The sequence below is a fragment of the Ranitomeya variabilis genome, chromosome 6 (assembly GCF_051348905.1).
Source record: "Ranitomeya variabilis isolate aRanVar5 chromosome 6, aRanVar5.hap1, whole genome shotgun sequence".
In the NCBI taxonomy this organism is placed as follows: domain Eukaryota; kingdom Metazoa; phylum Chordata; class Amphibia; order Anura; family Dendrobatidae; genus Ranitomeya; species Ranitomeya variabilis.
In genome coordinates, this window is record NC_135237.1 from 249,861,743 (window position 1) to 249,884,877 (window position 23,135).

Below are 23,135 nucleotides of genomic sequence, written 5' to 3' on the forward strand. Positions count from 1 at the left end.
CTCCTGAACCTCTTTCCTCCATTCTTCAGCCTGGAGTGGTGGTGGCTGCTGTGTCCTCGGCATTGGATTGAGAGAATTGTGAGGCCCAATCTCTTGCTCCTTTGTCTGAACCTGATAATAAGCTCTTTGTGCCTGTTCAGTATCGATTAAGGGTGCTTCGGAGGTTCCATGACTCGGCTCTGGGTGGGCATCCTGGAATCTTGGCCACACGTAAAGCCATCACTAGGCTGTTTTGGTGGCCCTCATGGGCTTCTGACATCACTGGGTTTGTGTCGTTCTGTGAAACTTATGCCCACACAAAACTTCCCGTAACCGACCCGCTGGGGAATTGGTGCCACTGCCAATTCCAGATAGACTGTAGACTCATCTGTCCATGGATTTTATCACCAATCTTCCCCCTCTAATTGCAAAACCGTGATCTGGGTAGTTGTTGATAGATTCAGTAAACTGGCACATTTTGTACTGTTGGCGGACCTCCCTAATGCTGAGACTCTAAAGAAACTATTCATTGAGCATCAAACATCTCCAGAAACCGTCCTTTCCTCAACCGTCAATCTACTAAAATGCTTTTGCATGCCCTCATCATCTCCCGCCTTGACTACTGCAACATCCTTTTCTGCGGCCTCCCTGCTAACCCCCTTTCACCTCTCCAGTCCATCGTTAACTCTGCTGCCCAACTAATTCATCTCTCTCCTCACTACTCCTCTGCTTCCCCCCTCTGCAAATCTCTTCACTGGCTCCCATTCCCTCAGCGTATCCAGTTTAAATTACTAAAACTGACCTACAAAGCCATCCATAACCTGTCTCCTCTATATATCTCTGAACTAATCTCCCATTATCTTCCCTCAAGTAATCTCCGGTCCTCCCAAGAACTCCTCTCCTCCACACTTATTCGCTCTTCATCCAATCGCCTCCAAGACTTCTCACGAATATCCCCCATCCTCTGGAATTCTTTGCCCCAACACGTCCGACTATCAACCACATTCGGATCCTTCAGACGGAACCTGAAAACCCATCCCTTCAGGAAAGAAAACAGCCTGCACTGACCCCGCTGCCTCCTCATCACTACTGAAGCTGCCACCTCACCAGCGCCGGAACTGCAGCAACCCTCAACCTATTGTCTCCTTCCCCATAATCCTGTGGAATGTAAGCCCACAAGGGCAGGGTCCTCACCCCTCTGTATCAGTCTGTCATTGTTAGTTTGTTTACTGTAAGTGATATCTGTAACTTGTATGTAACCCATTCTCATGTACAGCACCATGGAATCAACGGTGCTATATAAATAAATAATAATAATAATTGAGCATGTGGTCCGATTGCATGGTGTGCCTGTCCGTGTGGTGTCTGATAGGGGGGTGCAATTTGTGGCAAAATTCTGGAGAGCTTTCTGTAAATGGCTTGGTATCAGTCTGACCTTTTCATCAGCCTACCATCTTGAGACCAACGGTCAGACTGAAAGAACCAATCAGTTTTTGGAGCAGATATTATGGTGTCTTTCCATGTCTCGACAGGATGATTGTTGCTTTGCGGTACTCATGGCGGAATTTGCTTTCAATAAGCATGTCAATCAGTCCACTGGTACTTCCCCTTTCTTCTGCAACTATGCATTTCACCCCCACTTTCGTGAGTTTTTCCGGCTGGATTCAGGGTGTCCAGGGGTTGATTCAGCCTTCCTTCGGTTGGGGGACGTCTGGAGGGAGGTTCAGAGAAACATTGGGAAGGCTCAGGGCAAATATAATTTTTTTGCGGATAAATGAAGTTCTGTGGGGGCGGCTTACCAGGTGGGGGATAAGGTATGGTTATCCACCAAGAATATAAGATTGAGGATTCCCTCTGCTAAGTTGGGTCCCAAGTTTATTGGCCCTTATGAAATTTTAGAGGTGTTTAATCCTGTGGCCTTTTGCCTGCGCTTGCCTCCCCAATGTGTTCCATAAGGCGTTTCTGAAGCCGTCCTTGCCTTCCTCAGGTGAGTCTCCCTCACACCCGCTGTCTGTTGTGGTGGATGGCCAAACTGAGTATGATGTGGAACGGGTGGTGGATTCTTGTATGCTCCGCTGTTCATTTCAGTACTTGGTCCATTGGAAAGGTTATGGTCCTGAGGACTGGTCATGGGTGCCGGCACATTCGGTCCATGTGGATCCGTTGGTCTGGACTTTTCATTCTCATTGTCCAGGGAAGAATGGCCCCCTATTGAGAGGGGGGTACTGTCATGATCCAGTCCAGAGTTTGATTTCCGCTATCCTCTCTCTGGACTGGTCATGTGGGGGTTAACGTTCTCTGCCTCATTTTGGAACTGGCTGGGCTTTTTCAGTCCTATGCAGTCTGCTGGACAGCATCAGTGATAGTTCATGCTTTCAGGCTAGAGCAGCTGGCCTGTATACCCTGGTGATCCTTCCGCCTCTGACTTCCCGTATTTGTGTGAGACCTGTTCCCTATCCCTGACTTAGTGTTCGTCTGGTGGTTTTCTTTAGTGTATGACTGGGCCTGATCTCGATAGCCCACCTCTTACTTTCCGCCTCTGATACCTCATTCCCTGACCAGCTTTGACTTCTGGCTTGTACCCCTGACTCCATCTTACGTCTCTTGTTTTGATAACCGTGCTCCCTTTTAGCTCTAACTTCTAGCTTGTCTGACTTTGTTTATTGCTGCTACCTCTGGTACTTCTGCTCCTGACAGTTTCTGACTCTGCTCATCTGACCACTCTTTCGTTACCTGTGACACCTGTGTGGCTGTTCAATGTTGCTACGCTGTGAGTGTGCAACCTCTCTTCCCTCACCAGCACCCCCTGGTGGAGGTTGCATTAAACTGCACTGCAGCTGCATCACAGCATCATTATACTGATTAAAATGATACCTTGGTTGATGAAATCCGTCTTGTTGTTGTTCAATCTTTAATTTCAGTTTTGAGTTAATGATATGCTCGTGTGGAGGAGCGGGCTTGTGGGGGTCTTCATGTGGTGCTCTGATTAGCTATTTATAATAAAGACTGCTGACAGGTCACTGATCCCTCACTCACCTGGCCACATGTTTACATAATGAATATTATATATGCATATTGAAAAAAAACCTTCTGCAGGCAGGCACCAGCCATGGCACCTGCGCTGCAGCATGATCACATATGTACTGTGTATATAATTAATATATTTGAGGCTATCCTGATATTAAGAAAAAAAATCTATTTCAAATTGGCTCCCGCCGCGCCTGTGCAGCAGCTATCAGTGATCCGATAGCTGCTACTGCGCATGCGCCGAATGGATCAGTGACTTATCAGCAGTCTTCATTATGAATAGCTAAGCAGAGCACCACATGAAGACCCCCCACAGCCACGCCCTGAACCACGAGTATATCATTAACTCAAAACTGAAAATAAAGATTAAACAACAACCACAAGATGAATTTCATCAACCAAGGTATCATTTTACTCAGGATAACAGCGCTGACTTGACGGTGTCTGTAAGTTACTGTGCATAATCCTGCTGACAGGTTCCCTTTAAGATTTCACATATGGTTAAATGGAAGTTAGATCTTAAAAAAAAATAACATTTTCAGAAGTTGAAGGGGGGAGAGGTCTCAAATGAACTTACGCTTCTAACATTTGCCTGTCTCTCCATGAATCCTATTACAAAATGTTTACTAAGTGGTATTTCACCTGGGTTAGGTTAGCTAATGCATTGTCTAACCAGTCTCCTGAATGTTGGAGGAACAGTGGCATCAATAGTGACCGATTACATATATTTTGGAATTGACCCAAAGTAAAAGTCTTATGGTCTCGGATTTTATTATTCATTAATAAACTAATCAAAATAAACTTACTTATTACTTCTTAAAATTTCTGCTTTTGTTAGATATGGAACACATAGGCTATGTGCACACGATGCGAATTTTCCTGCGGATCCGCAGCAGTTTCCCATGAGTTTACATTACAATGTAAACCTATGGGGAACAGAAAACGCTGTGCACATGCTGCGGAAAAAAACGCGCAAAAACGCAGCGGTTTACATTCCGCAGCATGTCACTTCTTTCTGCGGATTCTGCAGCGGTTTTACACCTGCTCCAATAGAAAACCGCAGTTGTAAAACCACAGTGAAATCCGCAAAAAAAACCACAGTAAATCCGCGATCAATCTGCAGCAAAAATGCAGCGTTTTGCCCTGCAGATTTATCAAATCCGCTGTGGTAAAATCCACAGTGGACCATTGTACGTGTGCACATACCCTTAGAGTCTCTTCTGAGACCCATTTTGATTCATAATTTTGTAGTTAAAAATTCCAGCCTATTGGAAAAAAAACTATTAATCTCAAATTTCCTGACATGTTAGGAGAGATATCTTCTCATAAATTTTATGAATGTAAACATGCTATTGCAAACAACTTGTATGAAAAGCATAAGAGAAAACAGGTACTTTGGACCAATGCTTTCCCCTTAAGTAGTGTTAAAGGGGCACTAAGTTGTTTTAGTTGTGAATGTTAAAACTTCTTTATTAGTGCCGTTTTTATCATGAATGTTTAACCCCTTAAGCCCCGAGGGTGGTTTGCACGTTAATGACCGGGCCAATTTTTACAATTCTGACCACTGTCCCTTTATGAGGTTATAACTCTGGAACGCTTCATCGGATCTTGGCGATTCTGACATTGTTTTCTCGTGACATATTGTACTTCATGATAGTGGTAAAATTTCTTTGATATAACTTGCGTTTATTTGTGAAAAAACGGAAATTTGGCAAAAAATTTGATAATTTCGTAATTTTCCAACTTTGAATTTTTATGCCCTTAAATCACTGAGATAAGTGCAGCGCCCAAGAGTCCTGGTTGCTGCAGTAATGTCATTCTTCCACCAGGGGGAGTGATATTACGTCTGATGGCACTAAAGGAGTTCATCTTTCCAGGTATCACGGCATCACAACACATTTCACACTCCAATCCACCAGGGGGAGCCATGCTCCTATCTAGTAGGGCACTCCTCACAGAAGGGTAAAACTGGTGGGTTGGATAGAAAGTTAGAGAACTCTGGATTTGCCTTCGGACCAGCCGGACTCTGCCTGCTCTGTGAACGGTACTCTGGACTGTGGATGCTGAAGTCTTCAGTAAAAGGTAAAGAGACTGCAACCTTTGTGTCCTCGTTATTCATTGCGCCTTACATCGTCCACCATCACCACCTACACATCTGGGAAGCCCTGGGGACACACTTCACCTGTGGGAAGGTATACCATCTAGCTGCCATTCCATCACCCCAGCGGACCCCTAAGCAGCGTCGGTCACCCTGACCGAACACCACAGGTGGCGTCACGAACACCAGACAAACTACACCTTTAATTGGACGCCCCTCAAAAGGGCCACGGACCGGGTCAGCCACCGTGACATCCCCCGAACCATAGGACCCGGTGCCTAGTACCCCATTGCTCTACTCTGGGGCGAGCCATTTTTGGCGTCACGAACAGGATCTACTTAAGCCTGAAAATCGGGTCATGTGTGCCTAAGAACTGTGTCAGAATTGTGATTGGAACTGTGATTTGCTAAAGGACTGTGCATTGCCATTTGCCACCAAAATTCCAGCCAAAACCGCCGCCATTACCGCGCCACGAGGAGCGCAGGAGAAGAAGAAGGACGTGTCAAGGGAGGAGACTAACAAAGTGGCTCCAGAAGTGACGACCGCCCCCCTCCGACTACTGCTACGAGTAGTGTTGAGCGATACCATCCGATACTTAAAACTATCGGTATCGGATAGTATCGGCCGATACCCGAAAAGTATCGGATATCGCCGATACCGATACCCGATACCAATACAAGTCAATGGGACACCAAGTATCGGAAGGTATCCTGTATGGTTCCCAGTGTCTGAAGGAGAGGAAACTCTCCTTCAGGCCCTGGGATCCATATTAATGTGTAAAATAAAGAATAAAAATAAAAAATATTGATATACTCACCTCTCCGACGCAGCCTGGACCTTACCGATGTAACCGGCAGCTTCCGTTCCTAAGAATGAGCGCTTGAAAGACCTTAGATGACGTCGCGGCTTGTGATTGGTCGCGTGGCGGTCACGTATTTTTATTCTTTATTTTACACATTAATATCGATCCTGATACTGATTCCTGATATCACAAAAGTATCGGATCTCGGTATCGGAATTCCGATACCGCAAATATCGGCCGATACCCGATACTTGCAGTATCGGAATTAGTGTTGAGCGATATCGTCCGATACTTGAAAGTATCGGTATCGGAAAGTATCGGCCGATACCGGCAAAATATCGGATCCAATCCGATACCGATACCCGATACCAATACAAGTCAATGGGACTCATGTATCGGACGGTATTCCTGATGGTTCCCAGGGTCTGAAGGAGAGGAAACTCTCCTTCAGGCCCTGGGAACCATACAAATGTGTAAAAGAAAGAATTAAAATAAAAAATATCGCTATACTCACCTGTCCGACGCAGCCGGGACTTCAGCGAGGGAACCGGCAGCGTTGTTTGTTTAAAATTCGCGCTATTACTTGGTTACGTGAATTCCCGGCTTGTGATTGGTCAGGTCGGCCATGTTGCCGGGACGCGGACCAATCACAGCAAGCCGTGACGAAATTAAAATTGGCTCACTTTAAAATTGGCGCGTGTCCAGCCTCCCGTGACGTCACGGCTTGTGATTGGTTGCGCCGCGGTCAACCAATCACAAGCCGGGAGGCTGGACGCGCTCATTTTAAAATGGGCGCGTGTCCAGCCTCCCGTGACGTCACGGCTTGTGATTGGTTGCGCCGCGGTCAACCAATCACAAGCCGGGAGGCTGGACGCGCTCATTTTAAAATGGGCGCGTGTCCAGCCTCCCGTGACGTCACGGCTTGTGATTGGTTGCGCCGCGGTCAACCAATCACAAGCCGGGAGGCTGGACGCGCTAATTTTAAAATGGGCGCGTGTCCAGCCTCCCGTGACGTCACGGCTTGTGATTGGTCAGGGCGGCCATATTGCCGGGACGCGGACCAATCACAGCAAGCCGTGACGTAATTTCGTCACGGCTTGCTGTGATTGGTCCGCGTCCCGGCAACGTGGCCGACCTGACCAATCACAAGCCGGGAATTCACGTAACCAAGTAATAGCGCGAATTTTAAACAAACAACGCTGCCGGTTCCCTCGCTGAAGTCCCGGCTGCGTCGGAGAGGTGAGTATAGCGATATTTTTTATTTTAATTCTCTCTTTTACACATTTTAACATTAATGTTGTTGCGATACCCGATACCCGATACCACAAGAGTATCGGAATCCCGGTATCGGAATTCCGATACAGCAAGTATCGGCCGATACCCGATACTTGCAGCATCGGAATGCTCAACACTAATCGGAATGCTCAACACTAGCTACGAGATGACGACGTGCACAGAAGTCAAGAAGGAGCTCCACCCCCAGAAAATGAAGGAACAGTGTGCATGTGCGGCCGCCGACCTCGAGGCAGTAAGGGCGACCAGCGAGTACCTGAACGACGACGGAGTGACTCAGGACTGTCTCAGCCGACCGGAGGTGGACCCGAAACTGCCGCAGCTGGAGGATCTGGACTCCTTGGATCTGCCGGTGGAGGAACCGTGTTCCCCACTCCAGGACGCGGAGCCGACAGCAGCGAGGAAATGGAAGTTGGAATGTGCAGGAAGACCGCATTGGAAGAACCGTGGTCCAAGCAGCAGCAGATTCCAGTGTCCTCATCAGCGGAGCGGATCGACATCGGTGGAACCACATCAGACTCAGGTACGGGAAATGCCCCTGCCCCACCGATCGATCCTGCTCCGGTGACCGCTCCCCACCCCGACTGTGACCAACCACCTGCTGCCGAACTAGTCGTGACAGCTCTCGGCACGATGGAAGGGATACTGCCCCCGTTACCGACATCTATGGGCGAACCATTAGACGTGAGCTCTGAGGGGGTGATCTTCAAATGGAATGCCCCGAAGACTAAACCGGACCGGTCCAAGCAGGAGGGTACCTACATTGCCATGCTCACCTTGGAGCAGTATAAACAATGCTTAATTTCACACTGGAAACATCGAAAGGAGACAGAACAAAATGACCCACCTAAAGTACAGAAGCCTAAGACCAAACGCGGTAATAAGAACTCGGTGAAGCAAGGAATGGTATTGGCCTTTCACCCGAAAAGGGGTTGAGGCTTTATACAAGAGCCGGGACTGCCGACCGAAGTCTTTGTTACTAGCTACAATGTGGAAGCTCAGTTCCGCGATGGACACCATCACCGAAACTTGAACAGAGGAGATCATGTAACCTACACCCGCCATTGGAGTGAGCAAGGTTGGTACGCTAAGAATGTTAAGCAATGTGAAGTTACAGTAGCGCCACCTGCTGCGCTGACTAAGACTAACTCTGAACTGACAAATCCTAACGCCACCACACTACTGTGTGCATCATTTCTATGACTGGACCTACCACTAAAACTGACATTTGAACCCAGACTCCTAGTGACTTGACCGCACCGGAGAGATGAACCAACGACATTGACACCGCATCAGACGAGTTCAGGGAACCAAAGCTTCCCCAGTCAGGAAGTGTTCATTATCGACTGATGTCTTGCAACCTACTATGAGAATAAACCTCGGAAAACCGAAAAATGTATATAGTTCTTTTTAAAACTGTTCATTCCTTCTTTGCTGCTTTAAAACCCGTCCAGGGTTAATTCTTAAAGGGATCCCTTTGTTTACCCGGGATCCCTATTGTTCCAGTTTTGCACAAAAGTTCATCACTGTTTTACCAAAGAACATTGGAATCATGGACGGTGAATGATTCACAAACTGTTCCTGTACATAGTTTGCACCTTCTTAAAGGTGCTCTCTACTGGTTTTACATAGGAGGCTTTTACAGAGACTGCCTCTTAACAGAAACTGCTGTTAATTATGCTGTAAAATAACTGCTTAGCTTCACAGACCTGAATAAAAACCCGTTGGTGTGGCAGAATTCAGGGTCAGGATTACACATCTTGTAGCTCACCCAAGACCAACGTTTGGGGGTTCGTAACGGGTCCCTCATATCACATCATACTGCTTTAAACAAACTTGGAAAATTAATGATGTGATTATTTGCACTACATCTGAAAAGACTTGGAGTTTCCTCTTAAAGGGAATGTCTAAAAGTGAAAATGTTGCTTAAAGAAGTTAGATAGCGATAGTGTTTTACATAGTGATGGTATGTAGCCAAGAATAGTGAAATGTTTGATAAATGTTGAGAGTAAAATGTTTAATGATGTACTTTAAATAAAACTGAGGACTAAGGAAGTTGGAAGAAAGATACAGTCTAGCCTGTAGTGGAGGTGAAACCTGTTCTGAATTTCAATAAAGTGAACCCGTAAGGGTTAGTGAGTCCTCTAGAGAGCCATAGATAGATGGTTGATAGACTTTGCACTTAGAGAAAGAAAATGTTAATTTATTGTTGAGAGATAGCACTTAGTATTTAATAGATAGAATACCTGTATGGGTAATTGTATTTCATAGATAGATAATAACTGTTTCCCATTTGCCTTATATACCATGTAAATATGTTCTTGTTTTGCAACGTTCAAGTGTTCTCACCTCCCATAAAGGGAAGCATTGTTATTAGTGTTGAGCATTCCGATACCGCAAGTATCGGGTATCGGCCGATACTTGCGGGTATCGGAATTCCGATACCGACATCCGATACTTTTGTGGTATCGGGAATCAGTATCGGGATTAATATCAATGTGTAAAAGAAAGAATTAAAATAAAAAATAGGGATATACTCACCTCTCCGACGCAGCCTGGACTTTACCGCCGTAACCGGGAGCCGTTGTACCTAAAAATGCGCGTTTGAAGGGCCTTAGATGACGTCACGGCGCTCTGATTGGTCCGTAGCGGTCGCGTGACCGCTACGCGACCAATCACAAAGCAGTGACGTCACCTAAGGTCTTTCAAGCGCTTGAAAGACCTTAGGTGACGTCACTGCTTTGTGATTGGTCACGTAGCGGTCACGCGACCGCTACGCGACCAATCAGAAGCTGCGGACGTCTTCTAAGGTATTTCAAGTGCTTGAAAGACCTTAGGTGACGTCACTGCTTTGTGATTGGTCGCGTAGCGGTCACGCGACCGCTACGGACCAATCAGAGCGTCGTGACGTCATCTAAGGCCCTTCAAGCGCGCATTCTTAGGTACAACGGCTCCCGGTTACGGCGGTAAAGTCCAGGCTGCGTCGGAGGGTGAGTATATCCCTATTTTTTATTTTAATTCTTTCTTTTACACATTGATATGGATCCCAGGGCCTGAAGGAGAGTTTCCTCTCCTTCAGACCCTGGGAACCATACAGGATACCGTCCGATACTTGGTGTCCCATTGACTTGTATTGGTATCGGGTATCGGTATCGGATTAGGTCCGATACTTTGCCGGTATCGGCCGATACTTTCTGATACCGATACTTTCAAGTATCGGACGGTATCGCTCAACACTAATTGTTATATTTACTTGTTTACAGCATTCCAAAAATTTTGTATGTCTTTTGCTAACATATATTGTTGTTCTTCTTTTCCCAGTCCGGGAGTACTGGATTGAACGGGGGGGAGTGCAGCGCCCCAGAGTCCTGGTTGCTGCAGTAATGTCATTCTTCCACCAGGGGGAGTGATATTACGTCTGATGGCACTGAAGGAGTTCATCTTTCCAGGTATCACGGCATCACAACACATTTCACACTCCAATCCACCAGGGGGAGCCATGCTCCTATCTAGTAGGGCACTCCTCACAGAAGGGTAAAACTGGTGGGTTGGATAGAAAGTTAGAGAGATGCTGGCTGGGCTTTGCCCAGGCAATACCTGTCAGGCAGACAGGGGGAAAAGAGGAACATCTGAGCTGCAGACAGAGGGTCCCTGTCAGGGGTGGGATCCTGGCAGAGGCCTAGCATGAGATAGAAAGCTACGGAGCTGCGCCTGCCCCATGTGTGGCAGTATCCTAAGAAAGGACACAAAGAGAACTGTATTGTAGAGAGTGAGAAACGAAGTCACACCACAAGGAGATAATACCGGGAGGAGTTCTGCCCCGAGTTCGGCAGCCTCCTTCTGAGGCGCATAGCCGGTGGCCGGACGACCGAGGGAGTAATTGACTCTACGCATTACTTCAGAGACCGGCAGGACAGTCAATTCCAAGTTGGCTGCCCGACCTAAATACCTAAGAAGACGCGGTGGCAAATTTTGGGGGTCGGGGCATCTCTAAGGTTCCTACAAACAAGCCTCAGACCATCCCAGTCATACGGGTTCGTCCTATCCATACCATCTGGGGGACGAGGGAGAGAACATCAGGAACATCCACGACTATTGTTGAGCGATACCGTCCGATACTTGAAAGTATCGGTATCGGATAGTATTGGCCGATAGCGGCAAAGTATCGGATCTCGCCGATTCCGATACCCGATACCCATGCAAGTCAATGGGACACCCAAGTATCGGACGGTATCCTGATGGTTCCCAGGGTCTGAAGGAGAGGAAACTCTCCTTCAGGCCCTGGGATCCATATGAATGTGTAAAATAAAGAATTAAAATAAAAAATATTGATATACTCACCTGTCCGGAGGCCCCTGCACCTTACCGCTGTTAACCGGCAGCTTCCGTTGCTTAAAATGAGCGCGTTCAGCACCTTCCATGACGTCACGGCTTCTGATTGGTCGCGTGCCGCTCATGTGACCGCCTTGCGACCAATCACAAGCCGTGACATCATTCTCAGGTCCTAAATTCCTAATTCTAGGAATTTAGGACCTGAGAATGACGTCACGGCTTGTGATTGGTCGCGTGGCGGTCACATGAGCAGCACGCGACCAATCAGAAGCCGTGACGTCATGGAAGGTGCTGAACGCGCTCATTTTAAGCAAAGCAGGCTGCCGGTTACTACCAGGGCGCGTCAGAGGGTGAGTATATCCCTATTTTTTATTTTAATTCTTTATTTTTTACATGGATATGGATCCCAGGGCCGGAAGGAGAGTTTCCTCTCCTTCAGACAATGGGAACCATACACTGAGAACTTCCGATTCCGATTCCCGATACCACAAAAGTATCAGATCTCGGTATCGGAATTCCGATACCGCAAGTATCGGCCGATACCCGATACTTGCGGTATCGGAATGCTCAACATTATCCACGACAGTTGTGAGGACTATCCCGTGGTGCTCAGCAGGGAAGTACTACAACACACAGGCACTAGTAGGAAGGCTACTGATTTCCACCTGGTTAAGAGAACACTGGATTTGCCTTCGGACCAGCCGGACTCTGCCTGCCCTGTGAACGGTACTCTGGACTGTGGATGCTGAAGTCTTCAGTAAAAGGTAAAGAGACTGCAACCTTTGGGTCCTCGTTATTCATTGCACCTTATATCGTCCACCATCACCACCTACACATCTGGGACGCCCTGGGTACACACTTCACCTGTGGGAAGGTATACCATCTAGCTGCCATTCCATCACCCCAGCGGACCCCTAAGCAGCGTCAGTCACCCTGACTGAACACCACAGGTGGCGTCACAAACACCAGACAAACTACACCTTTAATTGGATGCCCCTCAAAAGTACCAGGGACCGGGTCAGCCACCGTGACATCCCCCGAACCGTAGGACGCGGTGCCGAGTACCCCATTGCCCTACTCTGGGGGAGATCTATATGTCACTCAAAATACTTAATAAGTAACATTTCCCACATGTCTAATTTACATCAGCACAATTTTGGAACCAAAATTTTTTTTTGTTAGGGAGTTATAAGGGTTAAAAGTTGACCAGCAATTTCTCATTTTTACAACACCATTTTTTTTTTAGGGACCACATCTCATTTGAAGTCATTTTGAGGAGTCTAGGATACCCAAGTGTGACACCATTCTAAAAACTGCACCCCTCAAGGTGCTCAAAACCACATTCAAGAAGGTTATTAACCCTTCAGGTGTTTCACAGGAATTTTTTGGAATGTTTAAATAAAAATGAACATTTAACTTTTTTTCACACAAAATTTATTTCAGCTCCAATTTGTTTTATTTTCCCAAGGGTAACAGGAGAAATTGGACCCCAAAAGTTGTTGTACAATTTGTCCTGAGTACACTGATACCAAACATGTGGGGGTAAACTACTGTTTGGGCGCATGGCAGAGCTCGGAAGGGTAGGAGCGCCATTTGACTTTTCAATGCAAAGTTGACTGCAATTGAGATGGGACGCCATGTTGCGTTTGGAGAGCCCCTGATGTGCCTAAACATTGAAACCCCCCACAAGTGACACCATTTTGGAAAGTAGACCCCGTAAGGAACTTATCTAGATGTGTGGTGAGCACTTTGACCCAACAAGTGCTTCACAGAAGTTTATAATGCAGAGCCGTAAAAATAAAAAATCATATTTTTTCACAAAAATGATCTTTTCGCCCCCAATTTTTTATTTTCCCAAGGGTAAGAGAAGAAATTGGACCACAAAAGTTGTTGTGCAATTTTTCCTGAGTACGCCGACACCCAATATGTGGGGGGTGAACCACTGTTTGGGCGCATGACAGAGCTTGGAAGGGAAGGAGCACCATTTGGAATGCAGACTTAGATGGATTGGTCTGCAGGCGTCACGTTGCATTTGCAGAGCCCCTGATGTACCCAAACAGTAGAAACACCCCACAAGTGACCCCATATTGGAAACTAGACCTCCCAAGGAAATTATCTAGATGTGTTGAGAGAACTTTGAACCCCCAAGTATTTCACTACAGCTTATAACGCAGAGACGTGAAAAAAAATTTTTTCCACAAAAATTATTTTTTAGCCCCCAGTTTTGTATTTTCCCAAGGGTAACAGTTGAAATTGGACTCCAAAAGTTGTTGTCCAATTTGTTCTGAGTACGCTGATACCCCATATGTGGGGGGTAACCACCGTTTGGGCGCATGACAGAGTTCGAAAAGGAAGGAGCGCCATTTGGAATGCAGACATAGATGGATTGGTCTGCAGGCGTCATGTTGCATTTGCAGAGCCCCTGACAGTAGAAACCCCCCACAAGTGACCCCATATTGGAAACTAGACCTCCCAAGGAACTTATCTAGATGTGTTGTGAGAACTTTGAACCCCCAAGTGTTTCACTACAGTTTATAACGCAGAGCCGTGAAAATAAAAAATAATTGTTTTCCACAAAAAATATGTTTTAGCCCCCAGTTTTGTATTTTCCCAAGGGTAACAGGAGAAATTGGACCCCAAAAGTTGTCCAATTTGTGCTGAGCATGCTGATACCCAATATGTGGGGGGAACCACTGTTTGGGTGCATGGCAGAGCTTGGAAGGGAAGGAGCGCCATTTGGAATGCAGACTTAGATGGATTGGTCTGCAGACATCACGTGGCATTTGCAGAGCCCCTGATGTACCCAAGGGTAACAAGAGAACTTGGACCCCAAAAGTTTTTGTCCAATTTGTCCCGAGTACGCTGATACCCCATATGTTGGGGTAAACCCCTGTTTGGGTGCACGGGAGAGCTCGGAAGGGAAGGAGCACTGTTTTACTTTTTCAACGCAGAATTGGCTGGAATTGAGATCAGATGCCATGTCGCATTTGGAGAGCCCCTGATGTGCCTAAACAGTGGAAACTCCCCAATTCTAACTGAAACCCTAATCCAAACACGCCCCTAGCCCTAATCCCATCGGTAACCATAACCACACCCCTAACCCTGACACACCCCTAACTCTAATCCCAACCCTAATCCCAACCGTAAATGTAATCCAAACCCTAACCCTAACTTTAGCCCTAACCCTAACTTTAGCCCCAACCCTAACCCTAACTTTAGCCCCAACCCTAACCCTAGGCCTAACCCTAACCCTAACCCTAGCCCTAACCCTAGCCCTAACCATAACCCTAGCTCTAACCCTATAACCCTAGCCCTAACCCTAGCCCTAACGGGAAAATGAAAATAAATACATTTTTTTTAATTTTATTATTTTTCCCTAACTAAGGGGGTGATGAAGGGGGGTTTGATTTACTTTTATAGCATTTATTATAGCGGATTTTTATGATTGGTAGCTGTCACAGACTAAAAGACGCTTTTTATAGTAAAAAAGTTTTTGCGTCTCCACATTTTGAGACCTATAATTTTTTCATATTTTGGTCCACAGAGTCATGTGAGGTCTTGTTTTTTGCGGGACGAGTTGACGTTTTTATTGGTAACATTTTCGGGCACATGACATTTTTTGATCGCTTTTTATTCCGATTTTTGTGAGGCAGAATAACCAATAACCAGCTATTCATGAATTTCTTTTGGGGGGGCGTTTATACCGTTCCACGTTTGGTAAAATTGATAAAGCAGTTTATTCTTCGGGTCAGTATGATTACAGCGATACCTCATTTATATCTTTTTTTATGTTTTGGCGCTCTTATACGATAAAATCTATTTTATAGAAAAAATAATTATTTTGGCATCGCTTTATTCTGAGGACTATAACTTTTTTATTTTTTCGCTGATGATGCTGTATGGCAGCTCGTTTTTTGCAGGACAAGATGACGTTTTCAGCGGTACCATGGTTATTTATATCCGTCTTTTTGATCGAGTGTTATTCCACTTTTTGTTCGGCAGTATGATAATAAAGTGTTGTTTTTTGCCTCGTTTTTTTTTTTTTTTACGGTGTACTGTTATTGGTTTTTTTATTTAGATAAAGAAATGTATTTATGGGAATAATATATTTTTTTTCTTTATTTAGGAATTTATTTTTTTTTTACACATGTGGAATTTTTTTTTTTAAACTTTTTTACTTTGTCCCAGGGGGGGCCATCACAGATCGCTGATCTGACAGTTTGCACAGCACTCTGTCAGATCAGCGATCTGACTTACAGGGCTGCAGGCTTACCAGCGCTTGGTAAGCCACCTCCCTGCAGGACCCGGATGCAGCCCCGCAGCCATTTTGGATCCGGGGCCTGCAGGGAGAGGAGGTAAGAGACGCTCGGAGCAACGCTCCCCCTCCCTGCGCGACGCTTCCCTATACCGCCGGAACATGTGTGATCGCGGTGTGCCGGGGGTTAATGTGCCGGGGCGGTCCGTGACCGCTCCTGGCACACAGTGCCGGATGTCAGCTGCGATAGTCAGCTGACACCCTGCCGCGATCGGCCGCGCTCCCCCCTTGAGCGTGGCCGATCGCATATGACGTACTATCCCATCACTGGGAATTAAGTCCCAGGTCACCTTGACGGGATAGTACGTAATATGGGATTAAGGGGTTAATTAAGGTTATTCTGTTGTTTATCTGTTGTATTTGTATTTTGTGTCAACCTTTGGATTTGTTATATAATCTAAGTTCTCCTTTCCTACCTACCGCCAATAAATTTTACTTCTCTTCTTTCATTAACTTCCCTCCACTCCGCTTTCCTTTCCTATGTATATATTTAAATTTAATAAAAACCATTGAAATGAAAAATATGTGCGAGTCCCCGTGCCTGCCTGTGTCTTGTGACTGTTGACAAACCGACAGCCACAACACATACACAGATTGCCAACACCTGCAAGACATGCAGGCGCAGGGACTCAAACATATTTTTCGAGAACGCCAAAGACACTCGATGCTCAGATAATACCTTATCCAAGCACCTCTGCTCATCACTACACATAAAGAGAAGTGGGACACAAAGCATTTGGCATGTGGTTGACTTTATTGAAACTGCATATGGAGCAGTCACATGAAGAGCACAGAAAAAATAGAAGTGGCAGTATCCCAACAGTACTTTATACACCTTTAGAATTTAGCATGTTCCAGACAATTCTTTTAATATATGTGGCTGTTAAGCCATGTACAAATAATGTATACTGGATGCATTGTAAAATTGCCATGTTTTTACAATGTTTTTGGAAAGTACAAGTAAAAAGAAACCACATCGCAAAAGAATGAGGTGAATACAGCCTTAGAGTGTAATTCCCATTGCAGAACATATAATGCTCATATTGAAATTAACAGTCATGATTATGATTATGATTATTTTCTTTGATTTTCTAGTAACCACAGTGATGAAGATGATCTTCCTCCAGCCCTGGCTGCAGTCGCTGCAGAGTCAGCTGCAGAACAGAGGGCTGCTCTTCTTCTGGCTTCCACTGGAAACTCCCAGGCGTCCTCAATTGAGAAGGTCTATAGTACTGTGTGATGATATTTCTAAAATAAGCATGGGACTGACAAATTTACAAATTTAAAAGAAGCTGGTGTTAGTGGTTTGAGTCAATAGGTAGTCATTTTAATGAACTTTTTGACAAGTGATGAGCAGGTGTACAATAGTATACCTTTTTATTCTTTAACTGTATAAAAATCATAAGACCGTTTCATTTTTTATGCAGAATCATTTTCAATAGCTTCTCTTTTTATCAGATTAGTGTATGCTTGACAAAAAAGTGATGATCCAACAGTAAAATCAATTTTTTTAGACATGGATTGATTAAAAAATAATATTCGGAGACATACTCATTAATCGCTTTCCAGCAAACCTTAAGTTCTCACATTGGCCACTCAGGAGATCTGTGTCCGCTCTGTACACTATGTCTACTCTGATTGGAAGTCACAGCAAGTGATTACAAAAGCACATCATTGGATTACACAATGTCAGAAAATACGCCCAATGTATATCTTTGAAGAAAGGCTTAAACGTTATATGAACTGAACCTTAGGCCTTCTTCACACGTCTGTTTTTTGTGTCTGAATAAGGTCCGTTTTTTAAAGACCGTAAATACGGACATACGTACACCTATTGTATTCAATGGTGGTGCATACATGTTAGGTTTTTCACACAAACCATATAAGTCCATGTGAAAAACCAGCAGACATGTCAGTTTGTTTTATTCTGCATGGAGAAAATGCGTGCTGCACAGGTGCACACTGATGACACACGGATGATATCTGTATGTCATCAGCGTGACACGTACCAGTGCCTGGGAACAAGCGCTACTGTACATGCTGCTCCCTGGTGCCGGACAGCTGCTCAAGACAGCTCTCATCATTGCCTCCTCCTCGCACTGATTTCAGCACAACCAGGGGACAATGATGGGAGTTGTATTCAGCAGATGTGTCTCTCCTGTGCTAAATAACGAATTAAAAAAAAAAACAGCGTGAGCTCCAGTGCAATTTTCATAACCAGGAGAGGGAAAGCCCATGGCAGGGGCCTTGGGACAAGGGACAATAACCCTTAAGTGTTCCAGGCCATTAATAACAGCTCACAGATGTTTGCTTAGCCTTTCCTGGTGAATTTACGGGGGACCACCAAAAAAAAAGATGTAGGGTCCCTCTATAAATTCAAACCAGCAAAGGCTAAAATTACAGCTGGGGACTGATATTAGTAACCTGGGAAAGGGTTGGAGATATTGCTCCCCCCGGCTACCAATATCGGCCTTGTAAAAAAGAAGCATTCACAATACACTGTATTTTATTTTTAAAATATTTGTAAAACAGGGTGTGAATTTTTATTTCAAACAATGGATTTTGTTCTGGATGTGTATTTTTTTACCATATGACCATGGGGTTAGTAATGAAAGGCGTCCAATAGACGCATCTCCATTACAACCCGTGGCGTTGATGTCACCTGACAATACAAAGGTGGCATCAACCTCACAAACATTTCCCCACTTGCCACCACTACAGGACAAGTGAGAAGAGTGTCAGTATTCCAGGTATTCCAAGTCACCTTGTGAATAATCTTGCCCTTTGTTAAGATAGAGTTTGCTGTTTTTGTCTGCCCTATTTCCTGCTCGTTTGTTTAAAATCCAGCTCAGGTGTCAGCTTCCTTGCTGGAGTATTCAGCTTCCGTTCCCCTTCAGCTCAGCTGCTTGTTCTTAGTGTGCTTCTACACATGGCTCAGGACATTCTCTACATATTATCTTAAGTCTGTTGACTTTGGAACTTAACCCTTGGTTCACTCCTCCTGGTAAGAACTGTGTTTCTGAACTGTATTTCTGGACTGTGCGTTACTACTTAATCCTTCATTACTCCCCCCGGTGGGAGCTGCTGGAACCAACACCAGTATAATACTTTAATGTGAACCTGTTTCTGGACTTACCCGTGTTCATGCCACATCTGGGATCAACTTGTGAACTAGTTTCTGGACTTATCCGTGTTCATGTCATACCTGGGATTAACCTGAGGACTTGTTCTGGACTTCCCTGTGTTTACTACATACCTGGATTTGACTCTTTCTCAGTGTTTTGATCCGCACCACGTCACTGTTCACACTCACCTTTTGATAACCTTGCTGAGGACTCTGTCTAAAGAACTCTGCCGTTTTGCTGTATAAATTTCAAGGACTTGTTTCATTGCAGGTCACTGCGGGTTATCAGTATTTTGTTTTGGGTGTTATTTGCTGTTGTACAAATACACTATTTGCACTAAAGAAACCCGTCTCTGTCTGTTCATTGCCCCACGCTACCAGAATCCTTGAGTTCCTACAATAGTATTACAGGATACTCCAGCCCACAGAGGATTCTGCTGGGGCAATGACAGAGACACGGGTAGACCAATTGTTTGCTATGATTAACTCCTTGCAGCAGGAGATGGAGGCTGTACAAAATAAGGTTAGAGACATGGATTCCCAGGCTGGCCACAATGCGCAGGTGTTTGGTCAGGCTCTCCAAGATTTACGTACCTTGATTGTTGTGAATTAGACTTTTTGGCTCCCTCTTGTGGTTACTAGTGATATGACTCTGGGATTGTCTTTCCTCAGTTTGGCACCCACCTGGGTCGTTAGTCCAGGGGTGTTGCTATATAAACTTCCTGGATCCTTAGTCCAGTGCCTGGCATCGTTGTAATCAGATCCTTTCTGTTTGCTGCTGTCTGCTGGTCCTGGTTCGTGCAAAATTAAGCTAAGTCCTGCTTCTTTGTTTTTTGGTTATTTGCTTGCTCTCATTTTTGTCCAGCTTGTACTAAATGTGATTCCTGTCCTTGCTGGAAGCTCTAGGGGGCTGGTGTTCTCCCCCCGGGCCGTTAGACGGTTCGGGGGTTCTTGAATATCCAGCGTGGATATTTTGATAGGGTTTTTGCTGACCATATAAGTCATCTTACTATATTCTGCTATTAGCTAGTGGGCCTCTCTTTGCTAAATACCTAGCTCATTCTTATGTTTGTCTTTTCCTCTTACCTCACCGTTATTATTTGTTGGGGGCTTGTATCCAACTTTTGGGGTCTTTTCTCTGGAGGCAAGAAAGGTCTTTCTTTTCCCTTCTAGGGTTAGTTAGTTCTCCGGCTGGCGCGAGACGTCTAGAACCAACGTAGGCACGTTCCCCGGCTGCTGCTATTTGTGGTGCTAGGATTAGATATATGGTCAGCTCAGTTACCACTGCCCTATGAGCTGGTTTTTTGTGTTTGCAGACTTAGTAATTATTTCTGAGACCCTCTGCCATTGGGGTCATAACAGTATGCCAGGCCAACATTGAATGTTTAATGCATTGCAGAAGTGGGATAATAAGAAAGGAAATTCTGAGGGTTTTTTTTTTTTTTTTCCTCTCTTCCTCCCCTTTACCTCTGAGTGGCTTGTGCTTGCTGCAGACATGAATGTCCAGACCTTGATTACAAGCGTAGACCAGCTTGCTGCTCGTGTGCAGGGCATACAAGATTTTGTTACCAGTAGTCCAATGTCTGAACCTAAAATACCTATTCCTGAACTGTTTTCTGGAGACCGATTTAAGTTTAGGAATTTCAGGAATAATTGTAAATTGTTTCTATCTCTGAGACCCCGTTCATCTGGAGATTCAGCTCAGCAAGTTAAAATTGTTATCTCTTTTTTACGGGGCGACCCTCAGGATTGGGCTTTCTCGCTAGCGCCAGGAGATCCGGCATTGGCAAATATTGATGCGTTTTTTCTGGCGCTCGGATTGCTTTACGAGGAACCCAATCTTGAAGTTCAGGCAGAAAAAGCCTTGCTGGCTATTTCTCAGGGCCAGGATGAAGCTGAAGTGTATTGCCAAAAATTTCGGAAATGGTCCGTGCTTACTCAGTGGAATGAGTGTGCTCTGGCCGCAAATTTCAGAAATGGCCTTTCTGAAGCCATTAAGAATGTGATGGTGGGTTTCCCCATTCCTACAAGTCTGAACGATTCCATGGCGCTGGCTATTCAAATTGACCGGCGTGTGCGGGAACGCAAAACCGCTAATCCTCTGGTGGTGTTGTCTGAACAAACACCTGATTTAATGCAATGTGATAGAATTCAGACTAGAAATGAGCGGAAAAATCATAGACATCAGAATGGGTTGTGTTTTTACTGTGGTGATTCTACACATGTTATATCAGCATGCTCTAAACGCCTAACAAGGGTTGTTAGTCCTGTCGCCATTGGTAATTTGCAACCTAAATTTATTTTGTCTGTGACTTTACTTTGCTCATTGTCTTCTTACCCTGTTATGGCGTTTGTGGATTCAGGCGCTGCCCTGAGTCTTATGGATCTGTCATTTGCCAAGCGCTGTGGTTTTGTTCTTGAACCGTTGGTAAATCCTATTCCTCTTAGAGGTATTGATGCTACGCCATTGGCGGAAAATAAACCACAGTTTTGGACGCAGGTAACCATGTGCATGACTCCTGAACATCGGGAGGTGATTCGTTTTCTTGTTCTGCATAAAATGCATGATTTGGTCGTTTTGGGTCTGCCATGGTTACAGACCCACAATCCAGTCTTGGATTGGAAGGCAATGTCTGTGTCAAGTTGGGGCTGTCAGGGAATTCATGCTGATTCTCCGCCGGTGTCTATTGCTTCCTCTACTCCTTCGGAAGTTCCTGAGTATTTGTCTGATTATCAGGATGTATTCAGCGAGTCCAGGTCCAGTGCTCTGCCTCCTCATAGGGACTGTGATTGCGCCATAGATTTGATTCCAGGTAGTAAATTTCCTAAGGGAAGACTATTTAATCTGTCTGTACCTGAGCATGCTGCAATGCGTTCGTATATCAAGGAGTCTCTGGAGAAGGGGCATATCCGTCCATCCTCTTCCCCTCTTGGTGCGGGATTCTTTTTTGTGGCCAAGAAGGACGGATCTTTGAGAACTTGTATTGACTATCGGCTTCTGAATAAAATCACTGTTAAATTTCAGTATCCTTTGCCTCTGTTGTCGGACTTGTTTGCCCGGATTAAAGGTGCCAAGTGGTTCACCAAGATAGATCTTCGTGGTGCGTACAACCTTGTGCGCATTAAGCAAGGAGATGAATGGAAGACTGCATTTAATACGCCCGAAGGTCATTTTGAGTACTTGGTGATGCCTTTTGGGCTCTCTAATGCTCCCTCAGTGTTTCAGTCTTTTATGCATGATATTTTCCGGAAGTATCTGGATAAATTTATGATTGTTTATCTGGATGATATTCTGGTTTTCTCTGAAGATTGGGACTCACATGTGGAGCAGGTCAGGATGGTGTTTCAGGTTTTGCGTGAGAATGCTTTGTTTGTTAAGGGCTCAAAGTGTCTCTTTGGAGTACAGAAGGTTCCCTTTTTGGGGTTTATTTTTTCCCCTTCTGCTATGGAGATGGACCCAGTCAAGGTCCGAGCTATTCATGATTGGACTCAACCCTCGTCAGTTAAGAGTCTTCAGAAGTTCTTGGGTTTTGCTAACTTCTACCGTCGTTTTATCGCTAATTTTTCTAGCTTTGTTAAACCTTTGACGGATATGACCAAGAAAGGTTCTGATGTTGCTAACTGGGCTCCTGCAGCCGTGGAGGCGTTCCAAGAGTTGAAGCGCCGGTTTACTTCGGCGCCTGTTTTGTGCCAGCCTGATGTCTCACTTCCCTTTCAGGTCGAAGTGGATGCTTCTGAGATTGGGGCAGGGGCCGTTTTGTCGCAGAGAGGCCCTGGTTGCTCGGTAATGAGACCATGTGCTTTCTTCTCTAGGAAGTTTTCGCCTGCTGAGCGGAATTATGATGTTGGCAATCAGGAGTTGCTGGCCATGAAGTGGGCATTTGAGGAGTGGCGTCATTGGCTCGAGGGTGCTAAGCATCGTGTGGTGGTCTTGACTGATCACAAAAATTTGATGTATCTCGAGTCTGCTAAACGCCTGAATCCTAGACAGGCCCGCTGGTCATTGTTTTTCTCCCGTTTTGACTTTGTGGTCTCGTATTTACCAGGTTCAAAGAATGTGAAGGCTGATGCTCTTTCAAGGAGCTTTGTGCCTGACTCTCCTGGAGTCGCAGAACCAGTTGGTATTCTTAAAGAGGGAGTTATCTTGTCAGCCATTTCTCCTGAT

General features: G+C 45.3%; 1 protein-coding gene across 1 annotated transcript in view; it reads left to right on the top strand.

The window, feature by feature from the left end:
• The window catches only part of EPB41L4B (erythrocyte membrane protein band 4.1 like 4B), a 1,243,532-nt gene that overhangs the window by 1,110,176 nt on the left and 110,221 nt on the right, over positions 1-23,135 (top strand). The window contains exon 21 of the mRNA XM_077269578.1: positions 16,942-17,068. Within this exon, the coding sequence (XP_077125693.1) occupies positions 16,942-17,068 (127 nt within the window). The remainder of the gene's footprint in view (positions 1-16,941; positions 17,069-23,135) is intronic.